Here is a 22,051-nt window from a genome sequence, read left to right on the forward strand (position 1 = left end):
GAATGTCACAGGAGAAGTTCTAGTCATTCTTGGCAAATAAACTGCCTATAAACTCAGTCTCATATTGTTGAGGTATATGTGATGTTTACATGTGCCTCTGTCAGGATATTCATACACCCAGTGCATTCTCAAAGGTACTTGTGTCATCTGTCTTCTTATCCTCTCAAAATTTCTTACTAACTGCAATTATAACTTGTGATCAATGGTTTTAATACAAAATGGGTTTTTTAAATTGTTGAATCTAAAATTGGGGGCTCATAATTTTCTATTTCTATACTTCCTTTTTAGAAAATGTCTCTGAAATATAGCCACTCCAATTATTGAGCAACGTACCAGAGACCTGTTGAAATGCCAAAGTTAGGCTATTTATTTCCTTGATCTATACTTATGTTTACTCTATACGTGTATTATCCCTACTCAGAGTGTGCACGTGTCTGCATGTGAATGCCTCTGCGTGCGTGCGTGTGTGTGTGACTAGTTAGGATTCTTCATTGCAAACAACAGAAATTGACTTTGGGTGGTTAAGCAGGAAAGAATTTGTGGGAAGATGTTATCTGGCTCACAGACAGATGGAAGGCCTGGAGCATCAAACTTACAAATAGGAAAGAATCAAGGGGAGCTTGTTGCCAGGACTACAGCCAAAATCATACCTTGAGAAGAGTTTGGTCAGGGCACCAGCGCCACTAGAGCAGGTCACCCACCGGTACTAGTGTCTCTGCGCTTGCCAATGCTGGTCGTTAACCATGACCTCTGAATGAACCTCGTTTCCTCCTTGAATTAGTTTGGGCTATATACCTACGCTCAAGCTTCCAGGCCTCAGAGAGAGCCAATGTCTGGGCTTTTTGGCTCCTGGTGGGTAGAAGGCAAATTCCTATTTCTGTACAAGTTTCACAAGATGGTGGACTCTCCAAACCTAGGAAGAGGTTCAGCTGTGAGTTGACCAAAGCAAAGGCGGCATGTGTCCACTCTAGCAGATTGTAATGAGGAGTTTGACTCCTTTTCTTGATATATGACTTCTGACAGCTTTTAAGCCTCACCCCTCCCTCTGCCTCTTGTGCCTTACATCTGGACAAGTAGATAAGAAATCCTGGGCACTCCTTCCTTTGGTGCCAGCAGGAGATTCAAACCACGAGACCCCTGCCACGTGGGAACTCTCACCCTGGTACCACCTCCTAACCACAGTAAACCCAGGCCTGCCTCCCTCCCTTGCTCTCTCAAACCATTTCAGACCTGCTTGAGAGGAATGCCCTGCCTTCCCAGGGACCTCAGTTATGCCAGTAGTAAACCTTTTCATACCCTCTTGCTGTGTTTTTGGTATCATCATTCATGACATCGAACCAAACCTGGTTGAGGGTCCAGCTGCCTCTGCAGGTGACCATTATATGGATTAACAAAATGGCAAATAAAAAAGTGACCCCCCCCACTAAAATCCTGGTTAATTTATCACAGGATTCATTTATGTAATAAATATCCTTAGTGCATTCAAAATAGCACTTATAATTCAAACAGATTTCCTAGAACTCATCCTTTTCATAATGGAAACATAGGCAATGCCACCCTTCTTTTAAAAGAAGAAAATATTTCGTACTCTTGAGTGTGAGAGCAGTTGAGGGGCCTGCCTTTGATGGTGTTTAGTCGAGGGAGATTTGAACCTACTGGGGGCTATGGACAAAGTGAGCATATTTCCCTGAATGAATAGGAATGAGCTCTTCCATGGGGACTGTGATTTAATTTGTATTCTGAGGGAAGTTGATTTATTAAAGCATATGAAGATGGAAGGGGCCTTATGTGAACATCTAGGCTACCCATTCTTACCTCATTCCCCTTTCTAGCATCTGTGACCAATCTAGCATCCTTGACTAAATGGCCAATCACTTTCTTCTGAAATACCTCTAGTGAAGATTTGTCCTTCTTTGGACATCTCTGATTTCTAGAAAATCCTTTTATCTATTGCTCTATCCTGAGCTCCTAGTTTTACTCATCTCAGCTACCTAGAGCAGTCTGATACATCCCCCTTGTATTCAGAAGTCCCACTTTGATTTACTGTGTCTTACCTGCTCACCTAAACCCTCTCCTTCTCTCAGAAATATCAACTGAAGACTGTAGAGAAACATCTACATCCATCCCACCCACTGACTAAAAGCACCACAAGAGAATATAGAAGACCAACTGACTGATTTCTCTTTCACAATAACGAGCTTCCCAGGTGTGCTTTTTAGCTTTAATAATTATGATGAGGGAAAGCTCTTCCTATGCTGTTCAGAACTGACCTGTGATTTATGCTCTATCTCCAATTGGCATGTTGAGTGTATTATGTGCTGCTTTTACTGGCAAGGAAAGCCTGTATACTTGCTCCTGCTATAATAATAAAGCCTCCTTTCTTAGTCTATGCTGACAGAAGCAGGCTGAATGTGCCTTGGGTTCTAAAGCACTCTATTTATAGCCCCATTGCCCAATAATCTCTATTCATTGCATTGCTGGATTTGCAGGTTCTCATTCTGCATCTGTGAAAGCAGGCACAGATGCATGCGAGGGGCCTTCCTGGCTGAGGCAGGAAGGGGAAATCTTGGGACTGTCTGCTCCCTAGCTACTTTTTGAGGATAGGTTGGGAAATATCCTTGGAGGTTAAACAAAAGTCTTTTCAACTATATCAAGAAAGGAGCTGACATTGAATTGAATCACAGAGACCAGGTAGGCTGCGGGTCCACCCAGAGGAGTTCTCCCAGGTCAAAGGCTTTCAGTTTTATTACAGACCCTATCTTAACATAAGAACTTGATATCTGTCACGGGTGCACTTCTGAATAAAGTGTTTTTTAGAATAAGCCATGATTTGTTATTTCCTTGAATTTATTTGATTTCTCTAAGGAGACTTTATTTTGGAAGCTCACAGAAAACTTATCTTGCAGAAACCTTTTATTCTGCACATCGTCCAGTGATCTGGTTAGAAAGAGGAAGAGCTTGAGAGAACAGTCCTAAGAAATATTTATCTAATGCTGAAGTCCTTTCCTGAAATCCAGGAGAGGTAGAAAGCAATAAAGTACCATCTGGATGCAAACTGGAAGAAAGCCTGGGGATAAACCAGCCTGTTGTAGATACTATGGGACAATTGGAAGAGAAACTGAGAACCTAGTGGAGAAGTGAGGGTGGGATGGGAGGCAACAGGGAGAAGAAATATTCTGTATCGGGGCTTCACGCCCATGACTTTCTGGCTATAAGAACTGATCCCACATTCCTGCCTTTAAAATTTTTTCTTCACTTCCTCCACTTAGAATTCCCTCTTCCCTAGATTTTATCTGTTAAAATGCTGTCCATTCTTTAGGGCTCACAGTAATGCTGAGATTGGGGGTATCTGTGCATGACATAAACATTTTCAGTTAAAAGAGATTCAAATCTCAGAGTTGGATGTTTGTCATGACAGGATTAACCTTCCTGATCTCACCCTATATATCCCCTGTACCATATCGTATTCTATTTGTATCTCTCTTAAGGCTCTTGTCACATTCAGTCCTGTATTAGCCATCTTAGTAACCCCTATTACATAAACAGTTCCTTTAATGCAAGTGCTGCATTTAACTCATCTTTGCATCCGAGCCAAGCAAACATGTCTGGTAAATAGCGCCCACTTAATGGGTATCTACTGTCAGATTCTCTATAATTTTTAAAACATATCTTCAGGGTGCTTTTTACAGCAGATAATCTGAGGGATTTAAATGTGGCAATGTCTATCCCTCATGGTGTGATTATCCGGTGAGCTTTTTAAATTCTCATTTCCCATTCTGTTGGGATTAGATTTAAAAGCAAACAAACAAACAAAAAAAACGATCAGGGGATAGAGCACCAGTGCATCCTCAAGGGATTCAGTGAGTATCTATGAGATGCGGGTAAAAGTTAAGGATGGTATCAAACGATAGTATGATCAGAGTAGAAAGCCTGAATTGTACCCTGACCTCAACTATCCTTGGGTATCACTGTAGGGAATAACAGCTAAGTGAGAATCTGGGCACCACTAAGTAAAAGCAGCACAGTTCAAAGCCCTGATTACAGTCTGACTCAAAAAGCCTAGGTGGGGCTTCCCTGGTGGCGCAGTGGTTGAGAGTCCGCCTGCTGATGCAGGGGACACGGGTTCGTGTCCCGGTTTGGGAAGATCCCACATGCCGCGGAGCGGCTGGGCCCGTGAGCCATGGCCGCTGAGCCTGCGCGTCCGGAGCCTGTGCTCCGCAACGGGAGAGGCCACAACAGTGAGAGGCCTGCGTACCACAAAAAAAAAAAAAAAAGCCTAGGTGGTACCTTTTACCTTCCTTCCCCTTTACCTCCTGTCAGTTCACATCTATATCTTGAGGCTGGCATAATCAAGTGTGCTTAAGGAGGGAGAGCGAGATGGCTGGACCCCAAGAGAAGCCTTAAATTCACTTACCGAAGAGCCACTTGGAGCAGAAAAGGATGTATCTATGGTGAGTGGAGCCTGGGTTCTTGCCTCATAACGCACAGTGGTTGTGCTCACTAGTAATTATGGCCTTAACAGAACTTTTTATGTAGTAATGGAACTAAGATAACTAATACAGGGTCTAATGTGGCAAGAGCCTTAAGAGAGATACAAATGGAATGATAGGAGGGGATATGGAGGGTGAGGTCACAAAGGTTTATCTTGGCATGATTACTTGTGGGTACAACCACGGTCAAGTTAGCAACACTTTCTCCCCTATCATGGCCCAGAGATGATGGGGCAGAGGCCACCCTGGTGGAGGGAGGGAGAGGACTGAAAGTTCTCCTTTGCTGATGATAGTTTTGTGATTGCAGCAATTCTGAGCAAGAATTTGGGGTCTTTCCATTGGTTCATTCATGCCACTTCTGTTATGAATTCCTCCCATGGCACCTGATTAACTTCATGATGAAAACCAACTCTTCAGCACATGGTCCCTCTATCATTGCTAGTACTGCCTCTTCCCATGCAGCCCTGATGACAAGGCCCTTGTCATTTCCTTAACCTCATGTGCTAACATTTGCCCTTTAGCACACTATTCTCTGCCCATAATGTGTTCCCCAAACTTAGCCAACTGATTTAATCCTACTCATCTTTCAAGATGCAGTGCAACTTTGCAGGGGACAAGATGTCCAAGCTGACTTTCCTGTGTAGAACTGAGTTATTCAAGGGCAACCTACTTCATGTTGCTCTGATGCAATGATGTGTTGATATAAGTTTTCCTTTGTAGTCTGGAAGCATCTTGAGGATAGGGATATTACGGTCTTTTCAGGGTCTGGCAAATTACTTGCCCAGTATTAAGGAAAAGAGATGAGTGTTTGTTAAATAACTGAATAAATGAAAGAAGGAAGGAAGGAATAAACAGTCCAGATGACCATGCAGGCGACTTTATCAGTAATCACAAGCGCCTCGCTAATACCATCAGGTAGAGTATGCAGTTGGAATGCCAAGATGATCTTTGTTAGCTCAAAACATATTTTCTTAGTTCAGAACATTTCAAATGGAGAGCAGAAGAATTGTGTGTTCTTACTGAATACATTGAAAAATATTTTCAGTGTTACACATTGCTGTGTTGGTGTAAATGAGCAGAAATTCATCCTTCCTATGTTTTACTTTCCTTACTAGAAAGAAAACAAGTATTCTTAGTTATTATTTACTTTGTCCTTAGTCTGTGCCATCTCTTTTACTCCTTACAAAAACTTCCTAAGAGAAGTATTATCCCTATTTTATAGAGGAGGTAACAGGCTTTGAAAAGTTAATTGCCCACGTCATGCAGCTACTAAGTGGAGGAGCCTAGATGCACAGAAGCCTGATTGACCTGCTCTAAATCCCGTATCTCCTACACACAACTGTCTTTTGAAGGTTAAATGCAGTTCCATAGGGTTCCCTCTAGCCTTGTTTCACTCAATCTTGGATTTTGTTCCTTCTTGGCAACTGAGTCCAACATGTTTCAGATGATTATTAACTTTTGAAAAAATGACGAGATATATTTTTAGTGATAAAATTGTCAATGTATGTTTCCATTCAAGAGATTTTAGGCTATTATAATCCTAGAATCTAGATCTCAATAATATCTATGAGTCATTCTTACTATTTTTCAAATGAGGAAATGAGGCTGAGAGAGATTATGTGACTTGCCCAGATAACAGAGTGAGTGGCAAAGCTGAGTTTAGATACTAGACCTCCGGATTTCCATTCTGTGGTTCTTCACAGTTCAGCAAACTGGGTCCCTTCTTCTGCCTGCAGTCTTCAACGCTTTCTTCAGTGAATGACCTTCAGCAAGTTATATGACCTTTCTGTGCCAGAGGCTAATTAGTGCTCCAAGAAGGTTGCAGTGGTCCACTTCCCAACATTGTGAGGACAATAATTAATAGCTATAAGACACTCTGCAATACACAGCGCTGTCCAAACACCAACATGGCACAACCAAGTCTATTTCACAGTAATTAACTTGGCATTCAGTAAGGGAGAAATCAGTAGAGCAATTCCTGGATGACTTTGCAGAAACGACCATTTCTTCTGTATCTTGAAAGAGTGTCCCGCAGCCAGGAAAAAGATTCAAACTATGCATATTAATTTATTACAAGATATTTTGTAGATGACTATTGTTTTTCTTCTTTAATATTGTATTTTAAAGACATGTGTGTCTTTTTAATGGGAAAGTGGAAATGCTGAGTTTTATCCACAATGAGCATCAATCCTCCATGAAGCATAACTAGTATGCATATTATATACATTATTTTTAATTTGTATAATAAACCTGGAGGGTAGATAATTCATCTCTATTTTATATATGAGAAAATAAAGGTTTAGAAAATTAAGTAGCTTGATTAGGACCAACTCAGCTAATACATGATGAAGGCCGGATTTGAACCCAAATCTGATTCCAGGGTTTTGGTTTTCTTCCTGATACATGATATTGTTGTAATCAATAGGCTTTGCACTTTAAGTTGATTTTCCAGAAATGATATAAATCCAGCTCCGATCCATCTATACTCTCGTGCTTGTGTGTCTTGGTAGCCAATGATCCACGCTTTCAACTTGCTGGATAGGCTACCAGCACAATCTAGGACCAAGAGACACACTTAAATCCTTCTAACCGATAGGCAGTTCATACCCAAGACTTTATTAACTTTAGTGGTCTAAGCCACAGTAAAAGTCGCTTTATCCCATCTAGCTCTTTTATTTCCAGTCCCAGTAGGAAAAAGATAAGAACTGAAGAGACCAAAATAATTTTGGTTTCACTAAACTTTTTTTCATAAAGTCTTTATTATATACACTTTTGTATATATTAATATACATAATGTCAAAGCTGAAGTGGGAGGTCCTTGTCTTTACCCTGAGTCTGAGCAGCTGATGCCCTCCTCAGACTGTGTCTACACACTTCTAAACTGTACTGATGTAACACACAGATCCTTGAGAAATATCTTTAAAAATGACAATTAATATGATTAAAGTTTCTGAGTTAACTTTTTTTTTTAACTTAATTCTTATTTTATGTTGGGGTATAGTTGATTTACAATGTATTAGTTTCAGATGTACGGCAAAGTGATTCAGTTATACGTATACATATATCCATTCTTTTTCAGATCCTTTTCCCCTATAGGTTATTACAGAATATTGAGTAGAGTTCCCTGTGTTATACAGTAGGTCCTTGTTGTTTATTTTATACAGAGTAGTATGTATATGTTAATCCTAAACTCCTAATTTATTCTCCCCCCCCCACCTTCCCCCTTTGGTAATCATAAGGTTTTTTTTGAAGTCAGTGAGTCTGTTTCTGTTTTGTAAATAAGTTCATTTCTATCGTTTTTTAAAAATTAGATTCCACATATGAGTGATATCATATATTTGTCTTTCTCTGCCTGACTTACTTCACTTAGTATAATAATTTCTAGGTCCATCCACGTTGCTGCAAATGGCATTATTTCATTCTTTTTTTATGGCTGATGAGTAATATTCCATTGTATATTCCATCTTTTTTATCCATTCCTCTGTCGATGGACATTTAGGTTGATTCTATGTCTTGGCTGTTGTAAATAATGGTTACACTAAAATTTAACAACAGTTATTTCTACATCAAATTTTAGCAACATTGAATAGCTTACTAGGTTATGATGAGTGTTCTTTACCCGTGTAAACTTTCTATGGAATTGCATGTCATTCCTGTAGTCTAAGAGTGGGCTGGATCCTGTACATTGACAAACACTGCTATAATATTCATATTTTGAAAACGAATTTATTTTACACGTGTATATATATAAGTAAATAATAGCCATTAATAAATCTTTATTGACATGCAACGAATAGAGAAAAACACAAGAAAGTAAACGTATAGCTCAGAGATTTATCAAAAGACAAATACCTATGGAACCACATCTAGATCAAGAAATAAAATATTGTCAGCACCCAAGAAGTTTGTTTTCTGCTCTCCTAATCACTGCTTACCTCCTCCCAAGAGGGAACCACTTGAGAATCATAGAGTGCATATTTTTTTATGTATGGTATGTTATGTTTGCTTTATGTTATGTTGATCATACTTATTCACTGTATTCCATTGTGCCATTTTGCCAAAATATATTTATCCATTTTACTGTGGATGGACATTTCTGTTATTTAGAATTTTTGGCTCTATGATTAATGTTTCAATGGACAGAATTTTATTCTGTTCTTAGTCTCTTGCTCACATATGCATGCATTTCTATTTATGATGTAATTACAACCTGTAAAACTACTGGATAAGCTATGTATATATTCCACTTCACTTGGGAACGCTTAAGCGTGTTGTACAGCGTTTGTAAAATTGCATTCTAAAAAGCAGAGTGTATGCTCATAATAGGGAATGGCGCAGAATTCCATAGAGGCTTTATACGTGTAAGGACCATTCACTCAGAACTCATGGATTGTCACCAACCTTTAATATTGTTAGTCTTTTTAATATTGGCTGCTCTGGTGCATGCATATTGGTATTGCATTGTGGCTTTAACTTGCATTTCCATGATTATTTATTAAATTAAATAATTTTTCATTTGTTTTGAGCAATTTGGCTACTTTTTTTTTTTTTTTTTTTTTTGTGACATGACACACCTATTCAGGCCTAGTGCGTAATCTTTTCTGGGGGTGGGGGTACCTGCCTTTTTCATATATATTTTTAGGAGTTGGTTATATACTGTGAATATGGACCCTTTGTTACTTAGAGTGGTTAATGTTGGTAAGTTCTGAAGTATTATGCTCCTATTCAAATTCCTGATATTGCTTGTCCATCTCTTTTGTTTAAATCATTTTGCTAGGGTTTACCAATATTGTTGTCTTTCAGGGAATCAGCTTTTAACTGTAAGTTTTGTTGATACTCCCTATTATGTATGTATTTTAAATTTTACTATTATTTCTTTTCTTTATTATTTCCTTCCTTCTACTTTCTTGGGATATAATTAACTGTTAATTTTCTAATTTCTAATTAATTTCAAGATCATTGGTTTTCAATCTTTCTTTTTTCTAACATATGCATTTAAGGCTATAAATTTCTGTCTAAAGCACAGTTTAGCTTTATCCCACAAGTTTTGATATGCAGTATTTCATAATTTTATAGTTATAATTTCTTACTTCCATTGTGATTTCTTCTCTGACCTGCTATTTAGAAGGCTTTTTAATTACCATGCATACATATGGGAATTTTCTAAATATCTTTGATATAGAATTCCGGTTGAACTGTAATGTGGTCAGCGAATGAATATATTCTACATAATTGAAACACTCAAGGGCTTCCCTGGTGGCGCAGTGGTTGAGAGTCCGCCTGCCGATGCAGGGGACACGGGTTCATGCCCCGGTCTGGGAGGATCCCACATGCCGCAGAGCGGCTGGGCCCGTGAGCCATGGCCGCTGAGCCTGCGCGTCTGGAGCCTGTGCTCTGCGGCGGGGGAGGCCACAGCACTGAGAGGCCCACGTACCGCAAAAAACAAAAAACAAAAAACAAAAAAAAACACTCAAAATTTATTGAGATTTGCTTTATGGTCCAATCCCTAGTCAATTTTGGTAACTATTCCATGTGCTCTTGAAAATGTATTCAATTCTTATTGAATGTATTCTTAAGCTGTTGAATAATCTATATTCTTAAGTTGTTGAGTAGTGATCTACATAGGTCACTTAGGTTAATTTTGTTAATCAGGTTATTTATATCTTTTATATCATTACTAAATAGTTTTGGTCTGTTCTGAAACAGTAATTTTATCAACTACTGAGAGAAATGTTTTAAAATCTCCCATTATGATCGTGGATATGTATGTAATTCTATTTATTTCTGCCTATTTTTGTTGTCTCTATTTTGAAGCTGTATGATAAGTGCATACAAACAGAATTGTTACGTCTTCCTGGTGCATTGGAGCTGTTTTCCTTGTGAATTGACTTATTTGCTAATGCTATGGCTGAAATTAATAACAGCACAGCATTCTTTTGGCTATGTTTGCATGGCATATTTCTTGACCTTCTTTTACTTTCAGCATTCTTATACTTTTATGAGCATTACATATCTAGACTACAATGTGTATTTTTAAGTTGGGTATACTACATTTACATTTAATGTAATTTTTGTTTTGTTTAAATCTATCATATTATTATTTTCTTTCTATTTGTCCCACCTGTCCTTGGTTCTTTCCTGAGTTCTTTCTTTTTCTCTCCATTCTTGCCTTTTTAAATTGATTTTTAAAAATTAATCCATCTTCTCATATATTTTAAAGCACCCCTACTTTAAAGTACTTATTATAAAAATTTTAGAAAAAAGTACAAGATAGTTTTATTACATAGTTATCATTTAGTAAATGATGCATTTCTTTCCAGTCATTTAATTCTTTGTTTTAATATGTGTACATAATTTTATACCTCCTTTTAATGATTTTTCATGTCATAACTTTTTCCCACAAACTACTTAACCACTTAATGGCTAAATTAGGATGTATTATTCATGGTATTGTGATGTGTGTGTGTCTAAAATTTTACATATATACAATTTCACATATATACATTTTATTTGTAATCATTTCCTATTAGTGAACATTTAGGGTGTTTTCACTTTTATTTTGCTATTACAAATAATGATACAATCTACAATTTCAAATTCATAGTTGTTCCTTACTATATTTATTTCCTTAGAACTTACAGAAACCCTTTTTAAAAATCATAAAGTTAAACACCTTTCAGATTTATAATTTTACAAATTATTATACTTTATCGAAATTCTCTTAACTTATAAAGTCTAATCATAAATATGACTAAGAAAAGAAACCTAAACTATTAGTGAGTTACTATTAACTAATAATTCCTACGTGTGTGTACATGTGTGAAGTGAGCTATTTTGTCATCTCTGGCATTCCAATCAGACATCTGTTTAATATAATGCATCACAATGATCAGAATAGTAAGTATGATTCACCTTGAAATTTCTGTCCTGTTTTTCTGGTTAGGGATTGTGTGCTTACACAATCAATCAATAGGGTGATTGAATCTATAAAATTAAAGGACAATTTAGGTGGAGAGCAAGAAAGAGGGAGGAAAAAAAGAGTCTAATTGTCTATTTCGTATCAAGTTTTCCAAGATACTTTTTGGATAATGGGACTGTTTCATTCCCTCATCATTTCCGTGGCAACATGTAGTTGTAACATTACCCAGCATACCTGTGCTTTGCCTTACCTTAATTCATTAGGTTGCTTGGCAGTCAGTTGTTGGTCCTACCATATTCATCACTATTTGGCAAGGTGACAGCTACTGCACATCCTTCTTGATTTGGCAACTCAATGAGCACATTCTCTCCTCCTATCCACAGCTGTGATCCTGAGATGATCACTTACTCCAAGTCCTATCAATGGGGGCAAACAAGCATCCATTCTGTTCGGGGATTTCTGTTTGTGCTGTTGGGGAATTAACTCTTCCACTTGCCTGCTTTTTGATGTTATGATCCCAAAGTTTCCAAGGACCACATAGATTGCTTAGAACTGACACTGAGAAAGTAGAAACCAGGATGGGAGAAAGAGAGAGATGCCAAGTGTTGAAGATATCACCTGAGTTCTGAGTCCAGTTGTTTCTGAAGATTATATATTTCTACTCTCTCAACATAAGCCCATGCCTGATCTTTAAATATATGAGCCAAAAAACACTTTCCTTGTCTTTTAAGCTGAGTCAGAGTTTCTGTCCCTCACAATAGAAAGTCCTAACTTCATGGATCTCTCCTTTCCCTTATAACACTTGTCAGAGTGTAATTTTATCATTATGTATTTAATGCAAACCTCTCTCCCTAGGCTGCAATCTCCATAGGAGAAGCAGCAGTATCTCATTTGTTCACAGTTGCATTCGCAACGCCTACAACAGTTCTGACTTATAATATTGAATGACTGAATAAACAATCGAAGCCAAGTATTTTCTTAGCCATGTTCCCAAAGAGTTTTTATGTACTTGAGAGATGCCAGTTGTTTCAAGATGATAATACTTATATACATCCTAATGCACTTATATAGTAGTCATCATGAAGAATTAAAGATTGCCTATGATCTCTAGTTTGAATGATACCAAGGCTTCTTTCTTTGCTGTGTGAACTTGGGCAAACCATTTCTTTAAGCCTCAGTTTGCTTACCAGTGAAAGGTGCTCACCTCAAGGCAGGCACCTGTAGATAGCAGCCTCTTGGTAAGTAGAATTACTATTAGTATAAAGGAACTAACCAGATAACCAGGGGGGAAGAGGGAACATACATAGTTAGTTCAAAACCAAAGTGCTTGAGTGGACAAAAGCAAAGGCCAGGGCTGCATAACACTGACATTTTTATTAGAATTCATTTGTAACAAATGGAACTTGTGTCAGCAAAGAACTGATTTTCATACAGACCTCTTTCGCCACCAATGTAACGATGTAAGAAAATAAAAAGCACGCCTTTCATTCTGTAAAACATTTACGCGTACTACTAATTAGAGGTAATTGTATTTTTTTAACAAGCCATTTTACAAGTTGTTTTTTTTTTTTAAATTTTTCAGTCTATGCATCCAAAACGAGAGCAAAGAACACAACTGTTATTATCTTTGTAAAGACACTCCAAGCTTGGATGGCAAAGCCACATAACAGATGGAGAGGATGGATCTGTACCCTTCTGATCTCTGCTGGAGTATCAGGGCACCCATAAGCCCAAAGGAAACTAAAATCCAAAATAGGAAAAAGAAAAGGTAATGAAAAATAAAAAGCAAGGCCTAAAGCAAAGTGAAACCAAAACAAAAACCAAAAAACAAAAACAAAACCAGGAAAGAAAAAAATCTGTACATTACTGCAGAATTTTTCCTTTCCTTTTTCTATATTGGGTTATTTACATACACACAAACGAATTTCTGAAGCAGTTTCTTACAGATGGGTTCAAGTAATAACATTATTGGGTGTAGAATCAATAGGGCAGTGCATAGTATAAAGGTATAGAAAGTGCAAAGTTCCCTAGAGGCCCTTCCCTCCCCTGGCTGTCCTCGCCATTGTCTAACCATGCAAATCATTTTTAAAAAAGAGCTAAAATAAAGTTCTGTACAAATCACTTTTTATATATTTTGATTTTTTTTACCTTTGTAACTAATTACAAAATTATACATAACTACACGTACATAGGTAAATAATAGCACCGTACTGGTTATGATGATGAAAATAATTGGAAACTTGAAAGTTTATGGTAATGGTAGATAAAGATGTTTACCTGGGAAAAGAAGATAGAATGTTTGTACAGAAAAGCAGAGTGGAATGCACATCAATGACAGTAAGGGAGTTAGCTCTCAGAACAGCTCCTGAACAGTAAGATATCTGGAATATTCTCCTCCTCGCTCGTCTATGGTATGCATCCCGTTCATTTTCTTCTTGTGATTATTCTCCCCTTTCCCTTTGCCAAATGGGCAGTTTTGGTTTCAGGGAGAGAAACTGCTCATTGGCCAATCGTTCTGGTGTGCAGTACACCATCGGATTCTACCTGTCCAACATGGCATGTCTGCATGATGCAATGTCTGTCCGACCCCCTTTGTTTCACTAAACGAAAATCATAGCACTGAGTAATCTGGCACTTGGATAAATCTCCAAAAGATACAAACTAAAAGAAAACAACAACAGACCCACATAGTGCACATTCTTCTCCTGTTCTGATGTAGGTTAGAGAGTCTCATTCTGAGGTAGCCTTCTAGATACTTATTATTATTATTTTTTTTTAGTATTATAGTTTTTTTTTTTCTTTTTCTTTCTTTTCTTTTTTTTTTTTTTACAAAAGTGCTCAAATATGATGCTTGCAAGTGTTTGGTCTCTTGGATTTCATTCTGCTAGTGATGGGAAAATGTAGAAAACAAAACTCCTTCCATGCAGAACATCAATGAAGCTAACATTAAACCAAAATATTTTACCAAAACTCTTTAATAAGAGTTCCTTGGATATTCTGAGTGTTCTTTAAAATCATGTAAGATATGGCAAACTCATGCCATTGTCCATGGCTTCCTATAGAAATTATGTTGAAAAATTTGGGGGGGATATATATATATACATATATATATATTTTTTAATTTCTCCTTTTAGAAAAATCCTAATGAAATAGTAAATATGTTCAAAGTTGACAATCATGTTTGTTAATAAATTAAGTTTGGTGCAGTTACTGAATGTTCCAGAGCAGATTTGGAAGGGATTACAAATAAAACAAGTAGCTTTTCCTGATGTTGACAATTATGAAAGGAAGAAGGGCCCTGATTATCCAAGTGCTTTGGGCTGGTACAATCACTAACATCCCCGACTTGGTTGAAAACTAGGAATGCATATTATTCAAAGAGTTTTTGTACATGTGGTAAACAGATAATGCTTTAATTGGAAGAGAAACACATACGAACAAATAATGAAAATATGAACCAAAAGCTGAAAAGAAATGCTATTAAAATAGGCATCAATTATAAGGCACTCTAAATGCAAAACTAAAACCAAAAGAAAACAAAGTACAGCACTTCCCAGGAATGCTGTATGCCACAAAAAATGTTTCTGACTGAACAGAGTAACATGAGTTTGGCTTTGCCCCTGTTACATATCATAAATGCAAATTTCATAGCACATACTATAGACAATATACAATTGAATACACTGTTTTTTAAACATCTTGATAGCTGATATATTACAACATTCTCTCCTCCTAAAGGGATATGCACTGACCTTTCCCACATGCACACCTCTTAGATATTTAATAATGTTTTATTGCACTAGAGTGTTAGAAATATTGAACTTTGTTGGAAGCCTGGCTAACAAAATAGTATTTGTGAATATGGTTAGGGGGGTGGGGGGAGATTGGGTAGGAAATTAAGGGGGTGAGGTTTGACAATCACTGATGTGCATTCCTCATTTCCCTTAAGAATTAAAATTGTGTGATATTGAGAAATATCAGTATGTCATAAAATTAATAACAAATTGAAAAAGGTGTTACAATAGCTTCTCTACCTTAAAAAATTTAAGAACTAAATCATGGAAGAACTGAATGATAGCTATATCTATCTTTTTGTGTGGACACACTATATATACATAGACACCCCTATAAAATATGGATATATATGTATATATGTTAGCAGCAACTTTATACTTTGCGCCTCCCTGTTGATTCCAAAGAACAAAACAAAGTTCTCTTTGATTATTTGAAGAAAATGGGTACTTTCTCAGCAACGAAAACCAGACAGAAGTGTAAAAGTAATACCAGACGAGACCGATACTGTAGATTAAGAGTATTGCACAAAAATGTGCAAATTTTCCAATTATTTGATATTTCTACAGCAAGGTATCACAGATAACAGTTCTACAGCTTAAAAAAACCTACAATTTGGAAATAAAAAATGAAGAGTTATGTAACTTTTTTAAAATTCACTTTATCGAATGATACATTTTGTTAAAAAAAAAGTTTACACAGTTAAAAATGAAGCACAGGTCAGCAGTATCTTTACAATACTAAAAAACTAAATCAAAGACTTTCTTTTTAAACATTCCCCACCCCCTTTCCCCCTAAAATGTTATCATGAGTAGTATGCTGGGAAGGGGCGATGTCAAAGCAGAGTCCATTTTGTCATGAGAAGCCAGCAAAGATCTTGCCCTGAACTGCTGCACTCAGGCCATTTCTCTTTGCACCCATCAAGCAATCCTGAACAAGATGGCGGTTCTTTGCTGTGATTTCTTCTTCCCTTTATTTTGAATCCTTGAGGTATCTGTAAATAAAATCCTTCAGATGCCTCATCAGTCAGGACTCTCTTTATTATTTCTCAGGTTAGATTATTAAACTGTGAATTCTTGGTCCACCCGGAAGAGTTTGTTTTTTTAAATTTGTTTTGTGTGTGATAGTCCCACTAAGTGGTTGTTAGCTAGAAGTTAAGAAGGACTTCTCAAATGCCCTGTATGGCTCAGAAGAGACTCCATGGATATTGAAGGGCTTGCAGTAAAAATCCAAAGTGGGTCAGGGGTTTCTACGTTGCATAGTGATCAAAGCTGCCCAGGTACTCTAGCGCGGCTCGATAGCAGAACTGATACTGATCCTGCCGGAGACAAAGCATGGGGAGAAAGAAAAGGGGCCATGAGTACATTTTAACAGAAAAGTGGAAATCGATGTTGGAAGACAAAGTTACACCTAGATGGGGGCAAAATCACTGCTTTCGCCAATCAATTCAATCCAATGACCAATTGTTTTGTTTTGAGCAAAGAACCATTAGCCACATGGGGTACTTATTAACTTCACCACTCAATTCGACTAAAATAGTCTCCTAATTCCAAAGTAGTAACAGCTCCTGTGAACATTATCTTCCAGACATATGTGAACTGTTCTCCAAGGATAGTACCAGACAATTACCACCAGCTAAACATGGGAACTCCTTATATGTCACAGCCGTCTTTTAAAATTATCTAATTATTTGAGGTAAGTAATTTTCAGTTCGCATATTTAAGAGAGGCCTATGCAGACACATATTGTCCTGAGGAAAATGTGGTTTCATTTATCTTCTGGGCTGTTGCCAAAAACATTTGAATTTAAAAAAAAAAAAAATCTTATCAGACAGTAGACCTTGTTGCCTGCAATCAGAATTATTCTCCATTGTTTCTGATGTGTTTATATAAGTGAGGGAAGCGGCCAAAAGGTATCGTTGTGATGAACATCAGGCACACAAAGCCGAATACACAGGGCGCTGAACTTTTAGGCTTTTCATCCCTTGAAAATGGCATCACAAGACTGGCTGCCCATGTCAAAAAGTACCTGTGCCATTTGGCCTAATTCATTGTGATGGCTAGTTAGTTGCCTGTTCTAGAAAGACCCACACTAAACTAAAACAGCATGAAACATGTCCTTTTTCAGACAGGGAAGAACACTGTCAAATGGGAATAAGTGGGGGCATTATAAGATAGAAAAATTATAATTTACAGATGAAGAAGGGGTGAGAAAAAGTAGGATTTTCCCCGTAAAAGAAACTTATTTTCAGTAGCCAATGGGGCTGAAAGTAGATAGTCTCTATTTTGCTTAAATGTGCATTTTTCTACAATAAAAATGGTAATGCAAAATAAATGGAGTTTGCTTTCCTATCTTGTCACAGTAAGTTGCTTGGCTAAGTGTTAAGGCTTTCTAAACGTCCAATTTCCCTCGTCACCCCCAACACCCATTAAGTTTGTCAGGCTGACATAATGTTTTGAGTATTGCAAGCCAAATGCTTGCACTATTTTGAAATCAAAGTCTGGAAGATACTGTGGGTTATGAATTTAGGAATACATATAAATTGTATAATTTGTTGGCCTTTTGAGAAACAGAAACACTATCTATCACTTATATTATCCTTAAAATGAAGTCAGTAGGTCAGACTGGCTAAGTCATGAATTCCTATTATTCTGAAAAATATCAGAATTTTCATAACAATTCTTGGAGTAGAGAATGGAAGGCTAATTTCTCTAGTGCATATCCAGGATGCAAATATTTTAAAATACCATTATTAAGAAATGAAATATAGAGCAGTTGATAATACCTAGGCATATAGAAGGAGAATGGAGGCATAAAATGGGCCAAGGGTCTATTATCTACCAGGTATATTATCTACCATTGGGCTTTTTACATATATTAAATTCGTGCAATGTATATCACATTAATGTATGTATATATATAATGAATTATATGAAATTGCCATTTTTATAGGCCCCAAACAGTGACAATTTAACATGGTTCAATCTAATACGTCATCTTAGATAACTTCCAAACCAGCTCTAAGACATTGACACTGTCACTCCCATTTACAAAGGGGGAAAATGAGGTTCAAAAATATTAAACAACTGGATGCTTTTCCTGCAGTATTTTCCTGCATTTTGCCTCTGGTGTTGAGAGTCTCTGGACTCTAGGAGATCTTGGCAAACAAAATGTATTATTTGGTTCTTGAGATGTGACAAACAAACTCCTGGAGATTTTTCTCACCTCTGTCTGCACCATGGCTGGTCGTTGCGTTCTTAACATTTTGACAGTCTGGAAGATATCTACTACTCCTTCATATCTCATTCTTTCCAAAACAATGCTTAGTGTTATGAAGACTCCAGTTCTTCCAACGCCAGCACTGTCATAATAACAAAGACAACATTACTGGATGAGACACTCACGGTCTCGGCCACATTTGCTTGGAAGTGGACGTATGTCCACCAGCTTCCATATTACATTGGGTTCTACTACAGCAATGTTCAGGAAAATGTGGTGTTGGGTTCATGAAATGATTACTCTTAAGACAGTGTGCCATGATAACAGGTGAGAATGAATGTGGAGTAATTAGGATTAAGTCTTATAAAATATAATAACCTTTCAACTGGGATTATATGTCATTTTGGAAAGGGCCAGGAAACATAAAATAAATGGATAAAAGGAATGGTAAATAAAATACAGATTTATACTCTTCACGTAGATCCTGAAATTTTAGACTTTGCCTGCTTAATATTTTTAAAGTATGAAATAATTCATTTTTTTTGAATTTTATTTATTTTTTATACAGCCGGTTCTTATTAGTTATCTATTTTATACATATTAGTGTATACATGTCAATCCCAATTGCCCAATCATCATGCCACCACCACCCCCTCCCCCGCCACTTTCCCCCCTTGGTGTCCATACGTTTGTTCTCTACATTTGAAATAATTCAGATAAGGTAAGACAAACTGGGTGCCTTCAGATTTTCTTGTAGTCACTTAAGAATCTGTGCAACATGTCCCATCACCTAGACGTAAAAATAAATATGAAGGTATATAGACTATTCAAATTCAGACATCAGTTTTGATATGAGAAAGGAGATTCTATCAATATAACAGGATTTTTGACATGGGATCCTCATTTAGTCTTTGGAAGGGTCTATGAATATCTTATATGTATGGATTGTGTAAATATATATATATTTTTTTGTTTCTGAAACTTACAACTTTAACAGATTATCAAAGGGGTCTCTAAACTGGAAAAAAATCAAAAAAGAAGAAGAAGAAAAAAAACACAGTGGTTAAGAGCCACTGAGCTATACACTTATCTACTATTTTTAGATGTTCAGTAGCTAAAACACCAGGATTCTTTCCACCACGTTAGCAAGGTTTTGAGTTTCTGTTTTCTTTAATGTTTTAAGATGATTCCAGAATTGTAACAGCAGCAAGAGAAGAAAATTAATTCATAGCTTTTGTGCTCTTAGGAAGTAGGAAAGCATCTGGAGGTTTAGGTAATGAGGAAAAGAGTGAATAATCTGAAAAATCCCTACATTTTTGGATCCTAATTAAATGGCACGTGTAATGCTTGGGTACAGGCTGTAGAAAATGGATGGATTCATTTACTTCGGGATGTAGTTGATATATAAATAGTGTGTCCCTTTATAAACTGGGTTTTCTAAAGAGTCCTAACAGAAATGTAAGTGAAGCTTTAAAATCCATAGGCAGGTTTTACGGAGTGACTAAGGATAACCAGGAGCAGTCAAGGCTCTCTGTTAAGCTGGAGTAGATGACCTTGAAGGTCCCTTTCAACCTTGAAAGTCTCTCTTAATCCTGAGAGACTGTGATTTATGATCTTTTTGTTGAATGGTCCAGGTACTCCAGAGTCTATCTTACCTTGCTTTGCTCGCTCAAATGTAACAAAAATATAGGGTTTCTGGCTTTCTACTAGGTGCTTTCAAGAAAATAACAGACACTGGCCTTACAACTTCCAAATTTATTGACTTTATCCTGTTTTTAATAAGCTATAAATGAGTGGTATTTTTAAAATATCCCCAGATAAGAGAAGATATCTGGAAGTCTTTAAGGTATATGAATAACATGTCATAGTATACAAAGGAATCTTTGTATATACAAATAATTTTGTGACAAAAGCAATGAAAAGAGACACATGCATACACACACTTATTTATACTTATGGGAATGCCTGAAGTTAAAGAAAAATGTGTTGAACATATTCTTTTCTTTATAGCTTATACTGGAAAATTTGGATTAGGATTTGGGCAAATTATGTGGAAAATTAAGGGGGATATCCAGGTAATTCAAGTCCCGTATATACCACCCACTTTGTCTGAATATCGAGTCCCTGCATCATTTCCTACATGCTCTTTGGTGGTCTAGAGCAAAGAACTTTGGATAAGCTCAACACACAGCAAATGTGTATAAACAAGGTCTGCTTCTCATTTAATAGCACACTGTGTGTCCCAGAAGGGGTCTTGGAGATCAGCTGAGAAAACTGAGGTCTAGAGAAATTTCCCTACTGTCACAGAGCTACATGATGATAGTAGTGGGACTAGAGCTCAGATGTTTTGAAGCCCATGTCTAATATTTCTCCTGTTTCGCGACCTGTCTCCCATGTCACTAAGAACTGTAGTTTGGGATTCTGGGGGGGAAGCAAAGTAAAATTTTTAATGAACTCTTTCAAGATTTTGACCATAAAGAGATTACAAACTGAAACTAAAACATATTAGGTGAATTCCTTTTGCTAGAAGGTTTTTGCATAGTAACTTCCAAAAGCACTAAATTTATGGTAATTGTCCTTTCTGAACTGTTTACTTGCTATTTCTGTTAGCTTCAATGACTTGAATTATAAAATGCCGTGGAAACTATTGAAAATAATTAACTTGAAGGTGCTTCATTTTCTGATATAGCAACAATTTTCAAGCAAATTGCAATTTTAACTGAGGTACCATTCTAATCACTTATTGACTGAAAAGAATTAGTATTGTTATTAAGGCTTAATAACTATTTATGGTTTTCTCAAGAAGGCAAACATAGGAGAAAGATACAGAAAGATAATTATCAGGGTAATGCTATGAAAGCAAAACAAGTGAGGAATGATAAACTGAACAAATTATCACTCGGTGGTGTACAAACAATTCCTGTTACGGTAAAACAGGCAAAGAAAACACAGTTTGGTTCTTTGTTACGAGAGGCAAAATTTGAAGATAAAAATCTTCCTCTGATTATTTTCACTTTGTGGAAAGAAAGAGAAATGAGTCCTTGCTTTAGGGTTTACAATACACTTCTGAGAAAAATAAAAATAAAATTTCAGTTATGCAGATTCACAATAAATTGGTACCAACAATGAATAGACAACAGTACATACTTTCAAAGTTATTGCATTCAGCACAAATGGAAACTCATCATTCCTGATTCTCACCTGCAATGGACTGAAATGGGTCCATCTTGGCCAAACTGCTCTTTTGTTTTATGGACTTGGCCAATGAAGTCAATAAATCCTTCTCCAGACTTTGGCACTCCTTGCTCTGGCCAGTCAGTGAACTGGAACTGCCTCACGGTTCGGGACTGCCCGTCCTTTAGAGAGAAAGCCACGTATCCAACCGCAAAGGAGGACGCCAGGAGGATTCAGCCAGTGCACAGACCACAACAGCAGGCATGATTTTTTCCAAAAAAGGGAAGAAAAAGTTAGAAACATGTTTAACTAGAAAATTAGTCAGTTAGTATCTTACCTGCTATCAACACTGTCTACATTCACATATATTTAAATTGCAAATTCCTTTACTCTCACAATGCCCATTAAAAACCTGAGCTTTCATAAAAAGCCACCTAGTTCCCATGTTAGTAAATGC

At 37.0% G+C, this 22,051-nt stretch overlaps 1 protein-coding gene across 16 annotated transcripts in view; it reads right to left on the bottom strand.

Moving 5' to 3' along the window:
- Positions 1–12,764: 12,764 nt before the first annotated feature.
- PTPRD (protein tyrosine phosphatase receptor type D) overlaps positions 12,765–22,051 on the bottom strand; it is a 2,143,764-nt gene continuing 2,134,477 nt past the window's right edge. For all 16 annotated transcript variants that reach the window (XM_060300920.1, XM_060300919.1, XM_060300918.1 and 13 more), the window contains 3 exons: positions 21,622–21,776; positions 18,427–18,562; positions 12,765–16,519 (listed from right to left, as the gene is read on the bottom strand). In XM_060300920.1, coding sequence (XP_060156903.1) covers positions 16,451–16,519; positions 18,427–18,562; positions 21,622–21,776 — 360 coding nt within the window. In that variant the 3' untranslated portion in view covers positions 12,765–16,450. The remainder of the gene's footprint in view (positions 16,520–18,426; positions 18,563–21,621; positions 21,777–22,051) is intronic.

Source organism: Globicephala melas, chromosome 6 (assembly GCF_963455315.2).
Source record: "Globicephala melas chromosome 6, mGloMel1.2, whole genome shotgun sequence".
NCBI lineage: Eukaryota > Metazoa > Chordata > Mammalia > Artiodactyla > Delphinidae > Globicephala > Globicephala melas.